General features: G+C 48.6%; 1 protein-coding gene across 1 annotated transcript; it reads right to left on the bottom strand.

The window, feature by feature from the left end:
* Window positions 1-2,456: 2,456 nt before the first annotated feature.
* HYKK (hydroxylysine kinase) lies at window positions 2,457-10,250 on the bottom strand. Its single transcript, XM_090263736.1, has 5 exons — window positions 10,053-10,250; window positions 7,672-8,036; window positions 6,286-6,425; window positions 3,647-3,830; window positions 2,457-3,139 (listed from the first exon to the last, which is right to left on the bottom strand). Exons 2-5 carry the CDS (start codon window positions 8,015-8,017, stop codon window positions 2,679-2,681), a joined length of 1,131 nt encoding a protein of 376 aa, XP_090119862.1. The 5' UTR covers window positions 8,018-8,036; window positions 10,053-10,250; the 3' UTR covers window positions 2,457-2,678.
* Window positions 10,251-15,003: the final 4,753 nt, after the last annotated feature.

Genomic DNA, 15,003 nt, shown 5'->3' with positions numbered 1-15,003 from the left:
CCAGTGTGTAGCAGGGAACCGATCATTTCTTCCCACTCCCATTTTCTCACGCAGGTCTGTAAGCTGAGTACCAGACCCTTTGTGTGGAACTTACCATGTCTTCTGAACTTTACGGCTCCTGTCAAAAGAAAGTGAGATCCTTACTAAAACGAAAGTTACAACTGAAAAAGCATTTCCAGGACTTAAAACCGTTCCGTCCACCCCCTTCTTTGGCCGAGGTGAGGGACGCAAACGCGATTTGACACAGGTGGAAACCGAGGCACCAGGGCTGGAGGGGAAAATCGAAAAAGCCCTTTTTGGAAAAAAACCAACGCAGAAAAGGAGCCCAAATGAGACGCGGTAGAGGCAGAAAGAGGGATGAGACCCTGCAGGTCCAAGAGGAAGAACTGGGGAAGGAGAAAGAACGGGGCGTCCAGGCGGAGCAGGAAGCTTCAGCAGAAAACACTGAGTCGGACGCCTCACGGGCAAGAGACAAACGGCCGAAGCTCAAAAAAAAAAAAAAAAAGAAAGAATCGCAGCCGCTCGAAAGCTAAGCCAGTATCCCGACCACGGAGTCCAGGAGGACGGACACGTGAAGAGGGGCAGAGGCTTCTCCCGGGAGGGCTGGGGTCCTGCATGCGGAAGGAGGCGGGGGGTTGGGGGTGGGGGCGTGGGGCGACCTCGGCCCCCAGAGCACGTTTCCCAAATAGCGGAACACCAGACGAAGGCCGCAGGACCGGCGCGCCCAGACGAGATTTCTTAAAGGTGGGCCGGGGCCTCGGGGCCTGCCTGGCACTTTGGGAGGCGGTGACCTGCGACCAGGCCGCCGGAGAGTCCTCATCCCCATGCTCCACGCCGGCCGGCGCAGCCGGCACCCCCGCGGCGCTCCTTTTCCCGCGCGGGCTCCCTCGGCAATGAAGCCGCGCTCCACGATGCCGCCCGCCGACCCCAAGTCCCAGCCCCGCGCGTGGCTGACAGCGACCGGCAGGGGCCAGTCCGGTCCCCAGAAGCACAGTCATCGCGCGGCAGCTCCAGGCCCGACCCGCTCTGTCGCGGCGCCCACGACCCCCGTCCGCCCGCGGGGCTGGAGGCCAAAACTCCGCGGTGCCCGAAGGCGGGTACTAACCGGAGAAGAAAAACTGGAATCGGGGGCTACACGAAGGGCTTCACGCCACAGGAAAAACCCACTTTCACCCCTCGAGTGTCCGCTGCCAATATGGCCCCCGCGCGTGCGCAGAACTACCTCGCGCGGTGGGCGGGGTCTGGGGTGGTAGAACAGGCGGAAGATGCGGAAGTGCTCCAGAGGCGGGGCCGAGGTCAAGGAAGCCCTTCGGGGGCGGAGACAATGTGGCGGAAGTCTACCAGAAGTGGGGCGGGGCCGAGTAACCAGAAGTCCTTTGGGGAGGGAACAAGATGGCGGGTCTACCGGAAGCGGAAGTTACCGAGAACGGGGCGGAGAGTGCGTAAGCCTACCGGAACCGGGACGGAGGGTGCGTAAGCCTACCGGAAGCGGGGCGGAGAGAGCGTAGACCTTCGGGGGCGGTGCCAAGGGCATGTGAGACCTTCTGAGGAAGGGCTAGAGCCGGAAGTTCCATGGGGGCGTGGACAAGATGGCAGAAGTGTACCGGAAGTGTGGCGGAAGGTCAGACTTCCTGGTAGCTTCTTCTAGGTCCTCCAGGGGCGGGGACAAGGTGCCGGAAGCCTATCGGAAGCTGAGCGGAGGATGTGTAAGACCTTCGGGAGTGGGATAGAGGACCCCGAAGTCTCTCGGGGTCAGGGAAAAGGACGTAGTAGTTCTTCAGAGGCGGGCCGAGGACGGGTAAGTCCTCTGGGAGCGGGACCGAGGACTCGTTGGTCCTCCGGGGCCGGGGTGCTGCCTCGTCGCAGTGGGGGTATGTGGTGCGGCGGCCGCAGCAGGATCCTCAGGCTGAAGAGCGGGCGCCGTAGGGTGAGGGAGGGAGGAAGACCCCAGCGAAGGAGAGAGTGGACTCACGGCTCATCCTGCTCTGCACCTTCGCGGCGTTCGCTTTCCCTTCGGACCGTCGCCTAGGACAGCACGAGCACGGACCCCCAACGTTGTTCACTCCTCCCTAGTCCCCTCTGCCTTTCCCCTCGTCGGACGGAGTCGCCGCCACCCTAGGTCAAGCAACACAGACCATCACCGCACACAGCACTTCTGTCCTTTACTGACGCTCATGTCAGTGCTCATTACCCATCTCTCCCTTCTGGCTTCTGTAAACTGGACTGTCCGTGTTTTCAGCGTTTGGGGAGGCTAGATGGCTGACTAGCTCTGGAATAGACCTTGAGAGACGATCTGATTCAAACTATTCTGCGTGTTTCCTACACAAGTCAAGCGAGACCCACAGAAAAACACAGTGTCTGCTCACGTAGGTTTCTTTAAAAAAATCGTCAGGGGCTGGGGTGGGAGACTTGGGGCGGTGAACTCACAATACAATATACACATGATGTATTCAAAATTGTGCACCTGAATCCTATATAATTTTATTAACTATTGTCACTCCTATAAATTCAATAAAAAGTAAAAATAATCATGAGATTGTCTGAAGACCTTAGTGGCTTCACATACATTGATTGATCTGTTCCATCAATTCATTTTTAACTGTGCAGGGAAATTTCTCATAGACTTAGATTTGGTCCTATTGGGTTAATTACCCATGTTCATGTGAACTTTTATCCAGTCACATGGAGATCCCAGACTCATAGGACTTGGCAGTGTCAAACCAGATTTCTTCTACAGCTTTCTGGCCCATGTCAAACATTTGCTGTAAGTGCTTCCATCCGGCTTTTGCAGTAATCATGAGATATTCTTTGTTCTCTGGGTGTAGCTGACAAGAGTACGCACCTAAGACAACTGACTGACAAAAACGACTGCACACAAGAAGAAACAAAGCACCTCTCTCTACAGGGGTCAGTGGGATGATACTTTCAAAGCCTGCAAGCACATGGCCACCCACTTGTATAGGAGTCTTGCTTTCAATCATCATGTACGTGATGGTGATTGCCACTTCAAACACGTAGTAGCCATAGCTCATGTCATCAAAGTCTAAAATCCCGGACACGTGATATACAGCATCTCCAAAGGTTGACTTGCTGGACTCTATTAAAATGTTATGGTCATTAAGATCTCCATGATTAATACCTGAAAGGAGAAAAAAATCAAGCTATGCAAAAACAGTCATTGAATACCCCAGTTCATTCTTTTTCCATTTCTCTTTCTCAGGCATGGCCATTCAAATAATTTGATGAACACTCAAGAGATAAAAGCCAATTTTGACTACTAGAAGAGCAAAGGGCAAAGGAGAGCTGCCCCAACCAGAAATGTTAAAAATATACCAATTGTATCTTTATCTTAACCTAGAATTTCCCAAACAAAATTTCTGATGACAAAGTAATTCTGAATTTCTCATCTTTTGATTACTGGAATAGATGGTGACATTTTAAGTCGATACTACTCAGAGTGGGTGTCTATGCTCAGTGCTGGCCCACAGACTGTTACTGTGTGAGATACATTTCTGCTTCGTGGCAAGAAAGGGCAAGATTATAAGATTTGATAAAGCTAGGTTGCAAGTCCACACGTTTCCTGATAGTTTAAATTTGACAATTTAAATATCAAGAAAAATACTCGTTTGATTGGGGGAATACTCACATTCTCGAAAATGACTTAATTTGGTCATCACCTCATCCTTGAACAGCCGAATGGTCTGTTCCACAATCTCACGATTTTGATCTGGGCCCAAGGCATCCAGATACTTCTCCAGAAGAGGAACATTTTTCAGGTTCCAGATGAAGTTTTCCCGATGAAGACATCTTAACTTTGGGTGGTGGAATTTCTAAATGAAAAGCAAGAAACTCTCAGACTCTTGGCAGTCAGAGCAGCCAGGGCTGAGATCCATCAGAAGGGCACACCCTGCAAGGCGCAGGCCCGGGGAGTGCCCCAAGGGGAGAGCGCCAGCCCCTTGCGGCTCTGCCGCGCCCCTTACACACCCCCACGGGTGGTGAAGACTTCGTATTGCCCAGACTCTCGTGTTCTGAGAGCACATTCCCATCTCGCCTGATCCTCTTCACTGTGTTTTCCCCACGTGGTCTGCCAGGGCCCCTTGTGGCCTCTGCCTCCACCTGCTACTTTTGCGCACTTCCCTCCAACCATTCCAGCCTTCCTGCTGTTCAGAGAACGAGCCATACCAGTCGGTCCCACCTCCGGCCTTTGCATTTGCTGTCTCCTCCTCACTTCCACCAGGTCCCGCGCGAGTCACCGTCTGTGGGGACTCCCTCGCCACCCCGTCTATACTGTGAACCCTCCGTCCAACGATTTGTATCCCTATGCTCTGCTTATAGTTCCTTAAGCACTTAGCATGCATTGCTGTCTGAGATTCACTGCAACTCACCTACCTTACTGTCCGTCCTCACTAGAACGTGAGCTCACCAAGGGGCAGCTTTGCTTTGGGTCTACCTTTTCACGACTGAACCCCCACACCTAGAACAGTGCCAAGCACACAGAAGGCGCTGCGCCTGATGGATCTGCTGAATAAATGAACGTCCCTAGAATGGAATATTCTAGAATTGGAAGGGCCTTATACTTTGACCAATCTAAAGTTCTAAATAGCTTTGCCACTGTTGCACAAATGGGGAAACTGAGGCTCAGAGAAAGGTCATAAGTTGCTGCTCTGGGGCTTCAGGAGGATTGGGGCATTGACCACAATCCAGACCTTTTTCAGAGTGGGCACTACAAGGTGCCTTGGTGGCCACCCCATGGAGTAGCTTTCACACTTTTTGGACGACCTCTTACGTAAGAAGTACGTTTTACACCACAGCCCAGTATATACGTAACACACACCGTTATATGTGAAGTGGTCTGGTGTTCTATATTTTATTCTATTTCTTTAAAAATGTTCCTCTAAATTTATTTGAACACCCACTTTCATAACCTGGACTTTGAAAACCTTCTCCTGGTACTTGTTACCACTACCATGTCCTCACTAAGTGGTCAGGTAGCCCATGTCTGAATACTGCCCGCAGGAGGTACTGTTTGCCCTCCCTGTGAAGGCTCGTGTCCTGCCTGTTGCTCAGCTAAAACCTGCCCCCAACAGTGTCCACCACTGGTCCCAGTGTGACCTCCGGGGCCCTCTGCAGCAGTCCTCCTCCCACACGATTATCCTCAGGACACTTGAAGTCAGCACTCCTGCCCCCTCAGCATCTTCTCTTCTGCAGTCAACCTTTAGAGTTCCTTTGATTATTCATCACATGATATGGTTTTGAATCTCCTGACCCTGGGGGAGGTGACGCTCGAGCCATGTGTTGAAGGACGAGGAGTTGTGCAGAGCAGGGGAAAAGGCATTGCCAGTAGAGAAAATGGCAAAGGCACCGATGCGTGGCACTGACGGCCTGTCCGGGGAGCTGTGGGAAACTGCACCCAGCTGAGAAAAGCGTGCAGGGCAGACACACACAGCGGGATGGAGGGGCGGAGACTCGGGCCAGGCCACGCAGGGCCCATATGAAAGGAACACTGAGGATCTTGACCTTGACTCTAAACGCAGTGAGAAGCCACTGAGAGATGTTAACTGTGCACTAACGTGGCCAGATCTGTAATTCTAGAAAGCAACTCTGTACTGGCGTAAAGAATACATTGGAGGAGAAAACCCCTAAACAAAGGGAGGCTACAGGAGTGAGCAAGGATAGTCAAGGCAAGAATGGAGAGGAGGCGATGGATTACAGAGACAGCTGAGAGGTTGGATGGATATGGTTTCCTGCGTGACTAGAAGTGTTTTGCCCATAAAAACTGTTTTACTCATACAAACTGCAATTCCTTTTGAAAGGGTTTATCTGTCCCCTGGGAACACACTCCTCTAGGACAGGGGAATACTTGTCATACATGATATTGTTTGTTTCTATAGGACAAAAACATCCTTAACATAAGTCATTTTATTAGTCCACTCGTAATCTAACTGTTGTTTCATATAGAGGTCTGGCTGATTACACCTTACTGGATGAAAATTACAGGTTTTAATTTGTGAATACAAACTGTTTTCAGTGAGCAGCATAAAGAATATCGTGAGTTTCTAAAAATGTAGGTAATCTTTCCAATAGCCCAATAAAGTACACACCTGGGCACAAAGAAGCATTTCTGTCATAAAATTCACATATCTGGGATCCTGTTTCCTTTATAACACTCCAGGAAGCACCATATGTAAAAAGAGAGCCTAACCCTGGGTTTATTTTAAAAATAAAATAAATCAAACCCAGACAAGTAAAAAATTCTCATAAGCAAAATAAAACCTCAAATCTTACCTCCAGCGTCTTATCCAATTTGGCAGCCAGCCTTCCGATTTCGTACAATAGCTGGGGACTGACAGGAATCTCAGCTATGGGTCTTCCTGGGAGGTAAGTCAGCAGCCTCACCAAATGGCTTTTGATTTTGGAACCACTGTCTAGACAGATAGGATATATACTGTCAAGTCATCTTGCAAACATAAGAGGTTATTCTGCCTTTGTAATTATTATTACAAAGAATAATATAAATTACAAAGTAAGAGGGAAAAAATGTGCTAACCTAAAACAATCACCAGGGTTCTATGAGGCAGGGGGTGAAGCAAGAAGGTAGAACAGAAAAACCTTACTCAGAACACTGGAATCAGCCATTTACATGCCAACAAAATCAAAGCCCCAACTCTGCCGGCCTCCGCTCTTAAACATAAATTGCCTACTCTGGTAAGTGAATGCCTAAAAACACGTTTTCATAAGTTTATAATTGAAGAAAGTGTGCTATAAAGAAATGACTGTTTCAGGATCACAGGTCGTGCAGGAGCAAACGGAAGAAGAGCCTATTTGCAACCCAGGACAATAGCTACCCCTCAGGGACTGTAAAGCCTCAGCTGTTCGGAGCAAGGCACATTAGGAAAAGATGGGTGAACAATGAGGACAGAAACAGTCAAAATTTCAAATCTAAAAAATTCCTAGGAATTGCCCTGGCTGGGTAGCTCAGTTGGTTAAGAGCGTCATCCTGATACACCAAGGTTGCGGATTCAGTTCCTGGTCAGGGCACATGTAAGAATCAACCAATGATGCATAAATGAGTGGAATGATAAATTGATGTCTCTCTCTCTCTCTCTCTCTCTCTCTCTGTCTCTCCCCATCTCTCTCCAATCAGTAAATTAAAAAACATTTTTAAATTCCAGCTGCTGCTTGGAAAACTTGATTAGGTACATCTTAGCATTCAAAGGTGAAAGGGACCAATTCCCCCAGATGAGGACCTGTAAGTGGTGTGCTCACGTCACATACACAGTAATGACAGAGCTAGGGTCCAAAATCCCTCATTTCTAGTTCTTCATTTTTTCTGTTATACCACAGCGCCAAAATGTATAGTTGGTTTGATGTATAAAAGTATTTAATTATTTTTCTGCTAAAGAAAAAAAAAAAAAAAGACAAAACAAAAATGTTCCCAATTTCCACCTCTGCTCTTACTTCTCCATCAGGTTACAACAGATCCTGGTTCTAACCATGTCTGAATCAGAGCCCGAATCACCCCTTTGGTGATGCCGTGACTTCTCCCAATGGCTGAAAAAATAACTGCGTCTACACTTCGAATGACGAACCTCTTCCTGATATTTCTACTTGTAACCAACATTCAGCAAGGCGCCTGGACTGGCGATGACCAGTGAGTGGGTGGTCTCCTACCTACAGACATGAGAGAGGTTACGTTGTCTCCTTTGGTACGACACACAGAGGCTGTTGGAAATCCAGCCGCTTGCAGGAACATGATGATTTGACTCTGCACCTCAATCAGGTCTGGGGTTTTGCTGGTCTCGGTGTTGTTTATTTTGAGGACATATTCAGTGGGGCCATTTGTGGTGTCTGCGGTTCTTGAAATGCACACATGAAAGTTTTGGTCATCATAGCTAGGAAGTGGCTGGATTTTGGAAACTTTGAACCCAAATACCGATTCCACTACTGCACAGGCTTGTGCTTCACTGAACGTGGGTTTGGCAAAGGCATCTGATCGCTGGTCATCTCTGCTTGACATTATGTCTAGGAGAAACAATCTAGAAAGGGGATACAATGAACATATTCATTTACATGATTTTCCTTAATTAAGACATTGATTCTGTACTTGTATTGATTACTCTTCACTCATAAAGTTAAAACATAGAATTAGTAAATGAGAAAAAAAAGTAGATGTTTTGCAGGTGAATGAAAATCATTGTTCCATAAATTATTTCTAAACCCATTTTGCAAACTAAAGGTGTGCTTCTGGGGAGAGAACGCAGACCAGGAAAGCACCTTGGTATCACCTAGTCCGATTCCTCCCTGGCCCCACCTCCATCAACTTTATTTATTGGGGAAATTTAGGTCCTGAGCGGTGAAATGCCTTACCCAAAAGTACATACCAAGTTACATGAAGAACTCAGCTCTCTAGATTCCCAGTCCATGAGGATGTCCTTCTGACTACAGCCCCATTACTTTGGGTTAAAATATAATTTCAAATACAGTGATGTTACTTTCCTACCCACGACTTCTGTTAAACTATAAGAGTCATCATCTAGCTTATTGGGCACACTTTCAAACATGAAACTGTTGACGGATGTGAGGTACTCACTTCTCATGTTTACTTTCTGACCAGAGCATTTGCTTTCAGGATCAAATTAAGTCATGCAGATTTTGTTCACTAAAGGTGTTTGTGACCAAGCCTGCATGGGGTTTCAAAACAATCTTTGCTTCTGCAACTTCTGGGAAACAGGATATCCCGTCACACCGAAGTCGGGCTTAAAACGTTACGTGGAATTTCAACATTCCTTCTGCAGATGTATAAGCTGATGTGAGGCCAGTATTCAAACTGTAATGTGAACTAAAGCTTTAACTGCAAGATGAAATCTTGGAGTAATTTCTCAATTCGTAAAGTGTTAAGGAAAACTTTTTTAAACAAAAAATGTTCAGGATGTCGGAATGACTGTGAATGTGTTATGAATTATGTCTTTTGGTGGCCAATCTCTTCCTTCCATTCTACAAAACGTCCCCGTAATCCTTGAACGGAACTCGTTAAGCTTCTGCATGAACAACCCTGTTTTCTAAAGTGTAAAGCGATGCTGGCAGCCCTGGCCCCCAGAAGACAGCTGGGGTGATAGAAGGCGCCGCACTGGTGAGGCGTATGTCATCCCACTGGGAAAAGGAGGACGAACGTTGCCGTACCGGGAGGAACAATGCGGATTTCAGTCCCAGCTCCGCGACCGCGCCCCTTCCGGGGAGCTGGGCTAGGTCTCCCTAAAAGCCCCTTGCAGCTCCTCCAACGGCCTATGCTTCTAAACTGCTTTCTTTCGGACTTTAAATTTGTTTGTTTGTTGTTGTTTTTGCTTTGTACACAAGGACCCCAGGGTATGGGGCGAACGGCACCGAAGACGTCGGTTCCCGAGAGCAGATAAAGCAAAGGGAGGCGTTCAGCCCCCGGCTCCTGTGTGCGGGGAGGCGGCGAGGGCGGGAGCCCCAGCCCTGCAGGAAGCCGGTCTGTTCTGCCCACGGGGCTTCCTCAGCGGCCAGAGGGACCACGGGAAGCTGCTTCCGAGGCTCACGCTTTACAAAGACCCGGCGCTGGACCTTAACCCCCGCGCTCTGTGCCAGGGACGCTCGCCACGCGCGGCACAAAGTCCAGCAACGCCCTGGGGCGCGCGCTCCAAACGCGCCCCTCGGCGCCCACGATCCCTGTGCCCGGCCCCTCCGCGGCTGGGGCCGGGCTGTGCCGGCCCAGGGCCCAGGCGGGACTCACGGGAGACAGAGGCCCCGCGGCCGCTGCCCAAAGGTCCGGAAGCAGAAGGGCAGCAAAAAGCAGTTCAAGAGCAACAGCAACGCACCATCGGGCGCTCCGCGGGGTCTCCCGCCGGGTACGGGAGCGGCGGGCGGGCGAGCGATCGGGGCTGCAGCGGCTGCAGCCCAAGGCGCCGGAGCCACACAGGACGAGGGCGCAGCGCTGGGGGCCCCGAGGCCCCGCGGGGCCGGGCGCCGCACCGCCACCCGAGGGTCTCCGCGCTCCCGCTGCCCATCAGTGAGGAGGCCCGGCTGTCACGCACCTGAGGAGGGCCTGGGGCTGCCTGACGTACCGACCCCCGGAGACCTGGAGTGTCTGCTTCCGCAGCCGCACACCCTGCACGACCTCCGCCGTGCAGCAGCCCCGGCGGAGGAATGACACGCACCCACGGTGAGGTCGCCCGCGGCCGGGTGTGGCTCAGGATGGTCCAGCCTGAAGTGCGGCGATCCGCCCCTGCTCCGAGCCCGCAACCCCTGACTTCTGATTGGCTCCTCGCGAACCGCCTCGCCGCCAATCAGCGCAGGGTACAGGAAGGCGAGGCCCCGCCCCAGCCTGCCTAGGTGGATGCGAAAAAAATTCAGAGACTAGGCTTCTAATTGGCTCTCTGCAACCCGGTCCCACCTTCTCTCGGTGCTCATCCCAGTCAGAACCTGGTTCTCTCGGCAGAACTGGGCTTCTTGTACCTGATTGGCTCTTGAAGATTCTGCCCCGCCCCTTGGCGAGCCCCTGTCCCGCAAGCTTCCGGCTTTTGAGCGGCACGCGCAGTCCTCCCACTCCACGTAGGAGGCTATATGGACCGTTTCTCTCGGTCGTAAGGTGTCTGGGCATGACTTGCACCCCTTTTCCTTCCTCGCCTTCCTGCAGGCAGCACGCATCCAAGTCTGTCTTCGCATCCAGGCCCCAGGAACTGCAGTTCCAATTGGGGGTCCTGACGGTCGGGCGTGATGCGTTCTGCACCGGACCGAGCTCCCAGCATTTGAGAGCGTAAAATGGCCAAACCGGATAGGTCGGCACCCTCCTAGCACTGATGGATAACTGAAGCCCAGGGGTTGCAGAGCCTCGACCAGACTCACAGCCCCGTTTTCTTCTCTTCCCGAGCCACTAACGTCAGTATGATGCACGGAAAGGCAGCGAGCAGGTGTCCCAGGGGCGGGAGTGACCACAGATCAGGCCTGGCGGATGGGCTGGTTCAATGACACTGAGCGAGAGAACCAGCAGTTGGGGCGGAACCTTCAGAGCAGAGGATTCGCTCCCTGCAGGCCAGTGCAGAAACACGTGATTCCCAGGAAGCGGCCTGGAAATCCTGGCGTAACTGCCGGTTTACTTGATAATTCTCGTTGCCAAGGCTGCTAGCCTCTGCTAGACAGCTGGATGCACGTCTGCAGACCGCAGGCTTCTTTCTACTGAGGTTTGCCTTGGGTGTTTCCCAAACCACTACTCCCCCTTCAGATCTGGTTCTCATCTGCCTCACTTCTAATCTCCAAGTAGCACGCTTTTTACAGTCCCAGAGTGACATTCTTAACGTTTCATGCTTTTGGGCTATCAAAGACCAACTCTGATTTTTCTGTACCCAGAATCTGTCTTGTTGGCCCGTTAGGCCCTTCTGCATGCTATCCCCTCAGGCAGCTCCTGAATTTCCCTATGCTGTGTTCAGTGTTTCCTATTCTTGGGATGAGCGAATGGGAATGAAGATTGAATCTGGAAATTGTGGTGAGAATTGAAGAGGCAGGGCTACTCAGCTGCCTCCTTTGGCATGGCTCTTTCCATTCACTGCACCTTCTATAGAAACTCTATTTTGTAACTTGCCCTTTTTATTTAAAAGAGCATTTCTGTGTCTTTAAGAATATCCTCATATATAAATCTTTTGTGCATTTTGAATGATGTCTTTAAGATACACTGTTCAGTCATATTACTGGATGTATCGTAGATCATGTTTTTCCTCAATGACGGCAATATTGGATATCGTGATAATAAAAGCTCCATCAACCTGACATCACATGTCACATTAACGTAATATTTTTCTTCTTCACCTGACCACTGAGCCACTTACATAGTGGCTCTCAGAATTCAGTGATCAAAAACTGGAGTGAAGCAAAATGAAAAATTTGCATAGTGAGATTACAGACGTGATTTTATAAAACATAACCCAGTAGTTTTATACTTCCTTTAGCTATATATTGCAAATTGTTTAAAATACTCAAAATTCAGTGCCAACATCATGTGAACACAAAATTCAGTGACAACTGTCGTCATAAATTTTGTGGGGACTACACATGGACCTGGTTTTGCAATAGGTGTTCCATTTTGAAGTGTACTAAACACAAACCTTACAGTCTGATAGTCAGAAAAACTTGTCAAACCGAAATAAATAAGCTTAAGCTAAACCAATTTACAGTTAAAAAGCAAAACTGACAACCTGTGGAAACTGTAAACCAACAAAATGCAACACTGATGATATACTAAGTTTCCTCAAAAATTTTGGATCTTCACACTATCAGCATGTGTTATTAGCCTTTATAATGCTGAAAAACCTCTCAGAGAACTGGATTAGAATCCTTGGTAAACTTAATAATGTACTGAATTTGGTTTATGAATGCCACATTTTAATAAACTTTAATCATCCTACTGAGAATGGGAGAAAAGGCAGGTGAATTCAGCTCCGTGGGCAGCTGACCTTATTTACAAGACATGACTTTAGAGCAAAGGCCTGTGGTCCTGACTTCCAGGTCTGGAGGCAGCTTCATGGGGACACTAAACAGCCTGTGGAGGGAGACAGTGGCACCACCTGCTGGTCCTAAAGCACAGAGGCTCCTGCATAGTCAGGAAAAGGCCATTTCTTCCCGTAATACACAACTTACAGCATGAGACCCCCAATTCAGTCCTAAATGTCCACAATAAACCACCTGTTTTATGGAGGTTACATGCAGGGCAACTTGTGGAGGGTCCAACCGATTCATTAAGTAGGCATTTAATGTTTAGTTGTACCAAAGTGCTCTAAGAGGCATAGACAAAATATGAAGAATTAGAATCAGTAGGTATAAGCTACCAGGAAGCAGATTTGAGTTCGAAGTCGAAATTGCCATTCAAACTTCAGTCAACAGGACGGGATGCCCGGCGTAGCAGAAAGTCTCCTTCTCTGGAGTAGTCAAGAAGAGGCTGCCCAGTTAGATGTGTCTGTACAAATGATCCTGCTCTGGGTGAGCGACCAGTCTCTTCAACTGTGAAACGTCATTCCATGCATCTAAGACTTGACTTGTTTCCCACGTCAGACAGTCACCTTGGCTTTCATGCTCCCTGGCCCTGGAGCAGGAGGAACTGCTAGGTGCAGGGATGAGAATGACCATGGTCCACACCGCGACAGTCACAACTCATGTCTTAACATTTAGGTAACACGTTAAAAGAGAAATTTCCGGATGCCGTCCTATTTCTTTAAGTTATGATGTTTTGTTTCTAATTACCACAAAATATTTTATAAGGAGCTGAATATGTGATAATACAATTTTCTTTATTAAAAATAATTTACAGCATCAATAACATATACATAATTGTCATCAACTGAACTTTGCCTCCAATATATTTCTATATAATACTTAACATTGTTGAACTTAAAACTGTTACACTGTTTTGTTGGCTTTAAATAATGGACTGTAGTTACTTAAGCGAGACACACAGTTTCATAGACACGCATTACGTGTAAAACTGATAAGAAATATCGGCACTGTCACACTTTGGGAGAAGGCCACTGAAGAAGCCCAAGTCCATCTCCTCCCCTCTCTCTCTTACTCCAAATCAAACTGACCACCTTCTCCTAAACTGAAAGGCAAAACGAAGGTGTCTTTTAATTCAACCACAGGGGAATGCCAGTTCATTTCTCCCCATCCTGTCACTCACCACTGAGGGGTGCTGCGCACAACTCTGTCCCTGTGGACTTGCCCCCGTTAGTACCACTGGCGTCTGACCAGTGAAAAACTGAGCAATCTGGCTAAAGGGATTCTGATGCCCCTCATTCAAATGTCACCTTGGACGTCTGAAGATAGAACAAATTATGACAACTGCCAGCCTGGAAACTTTTGGTTAATAATGGCCATTTTCACTGACTTCACACTACAGGAGTAACAAAGCCCAAAAGTATGAAGTACGGCAACGGTCTGTAGCTCCGTATGCTTTGACTTCACTACACTAATTTTCTTTTTCTTATGGAACCACTGTACTTCCCTTCCACAACATTTGCTGTGTTTCTTTAAACACATTACCCAGATATAGTTAACGAAGGCGGTAAGTAAAACAATAAAAACCAGCAGATGTCACATTTCTGCAAACAGTATTTGGCCAGAGGCAGAACTGTAAGGTACGCATGGGCACGTACACCCCCGATTCCCTCCCCAGTGGACAACCATGCTTACCGAGCCTTTGGTTCATTGTATACAAGCAACGGATTACGAGACCCTTGGTTCTGCTCCTGAAGCACAAGATTTGCTGATACTATTACTGGACTAAGCAGACTGGAAATTTAAGTGTTTAATTCATAGCTAGCTTTGTCATCTTCATCTCCTGGACCAGCTGTTTATGAGGACATCTGTGCCTCTGCCCACAAATAATACAGATGCCCGCACCCTGGAAGTATCATTTCTTCAATTTGGAAATTCTTCATCCCTAACTCATGTTTTCATGTAATTAAAAACACACACACTGACAAATACACAGAATAATAAAATATCAAGAACACAATTTGATTCAGAAGTACCACAGAAAATACTTATAAAAAATTTAAATAAGGGAAATCATTCATCCAACTCTAAATTGTCTAAACATGTATTTGCAGAATATTGTGAGAAGATTGTATGACTGGTGATGTGCAAAGGTCCCAGTGGTCTTCACCCACTGGTTTTTCTTTTGCAACACCAAATGAAGGTGGAATTTTGGTTAATGAGACCTAAAATACTAGGTCATAGGAAGTGACAGTACCACATAAAATGAGCAAAATAATCTACTCCACTGAAGATGGTGCCAGCTGAGTCCGGCCAGAGGTCTCCACAGCGAGTGACTGCATCACTAAGCTACACGCAGGAAACGTGCTGTTCTGCCGGGCTGCGTGGGGCGGCACTACGGCAGTGCTGTCAGGCCCAGCTCACGTGGGAGGAGGCCGGGCTGACCTGGACAGTGACTGTGTCTGGGGCAGGTTCCATCCCTTGCAATCGGACCGTGACTGAGGG

Source organism: Furipterus horrens, unplaced genomic scaffold, assembly GCF_987537825.1.
Source record: "Furipterus horrens unplaced genomic scaffold, mFurHor1.1.pri manual_scaffold_16, whole genome shotgun sequence".
Classification (NCBI taxonomy): Eukaryota; Metazoa; Chordata; class Mammalia; order Chiroptera; family Furipteridae; genus Furipterus; species Furipterus horrens.
Note: the sequence above shows the minus strand (reverse complement) of the source record. Positions and strands in the feature narration are given on the sequence as shown.

What these genes read in the sequence shown, in the direction of transcription:
- HYKK (XM_090263736.1), bottom strand. Translation starts at nt 8,017, where the DNA reads ATGTCAAGCAGAGATGACCAGCGATCAGATGCCTTTGCCAAACCCACG. An exon ending in AATTGGATAAGACGCTGGAG is followed by an intron (nt 3,831 to 6,285) that starts GTAAGATTTGAG and finishes CTTTTCATTTAG; the next exon opens with AAATTCCACCACCCAAAGTT. An exon ending in ATTAAGTCATTTTCGAGAAT is followed by an intron (nt 3,140 to 3,646) that starts GTGAGTATTCCC and finishes TTCTCCTTTCAG; the next exon opens with GTATTAATCATGGAGATCTT.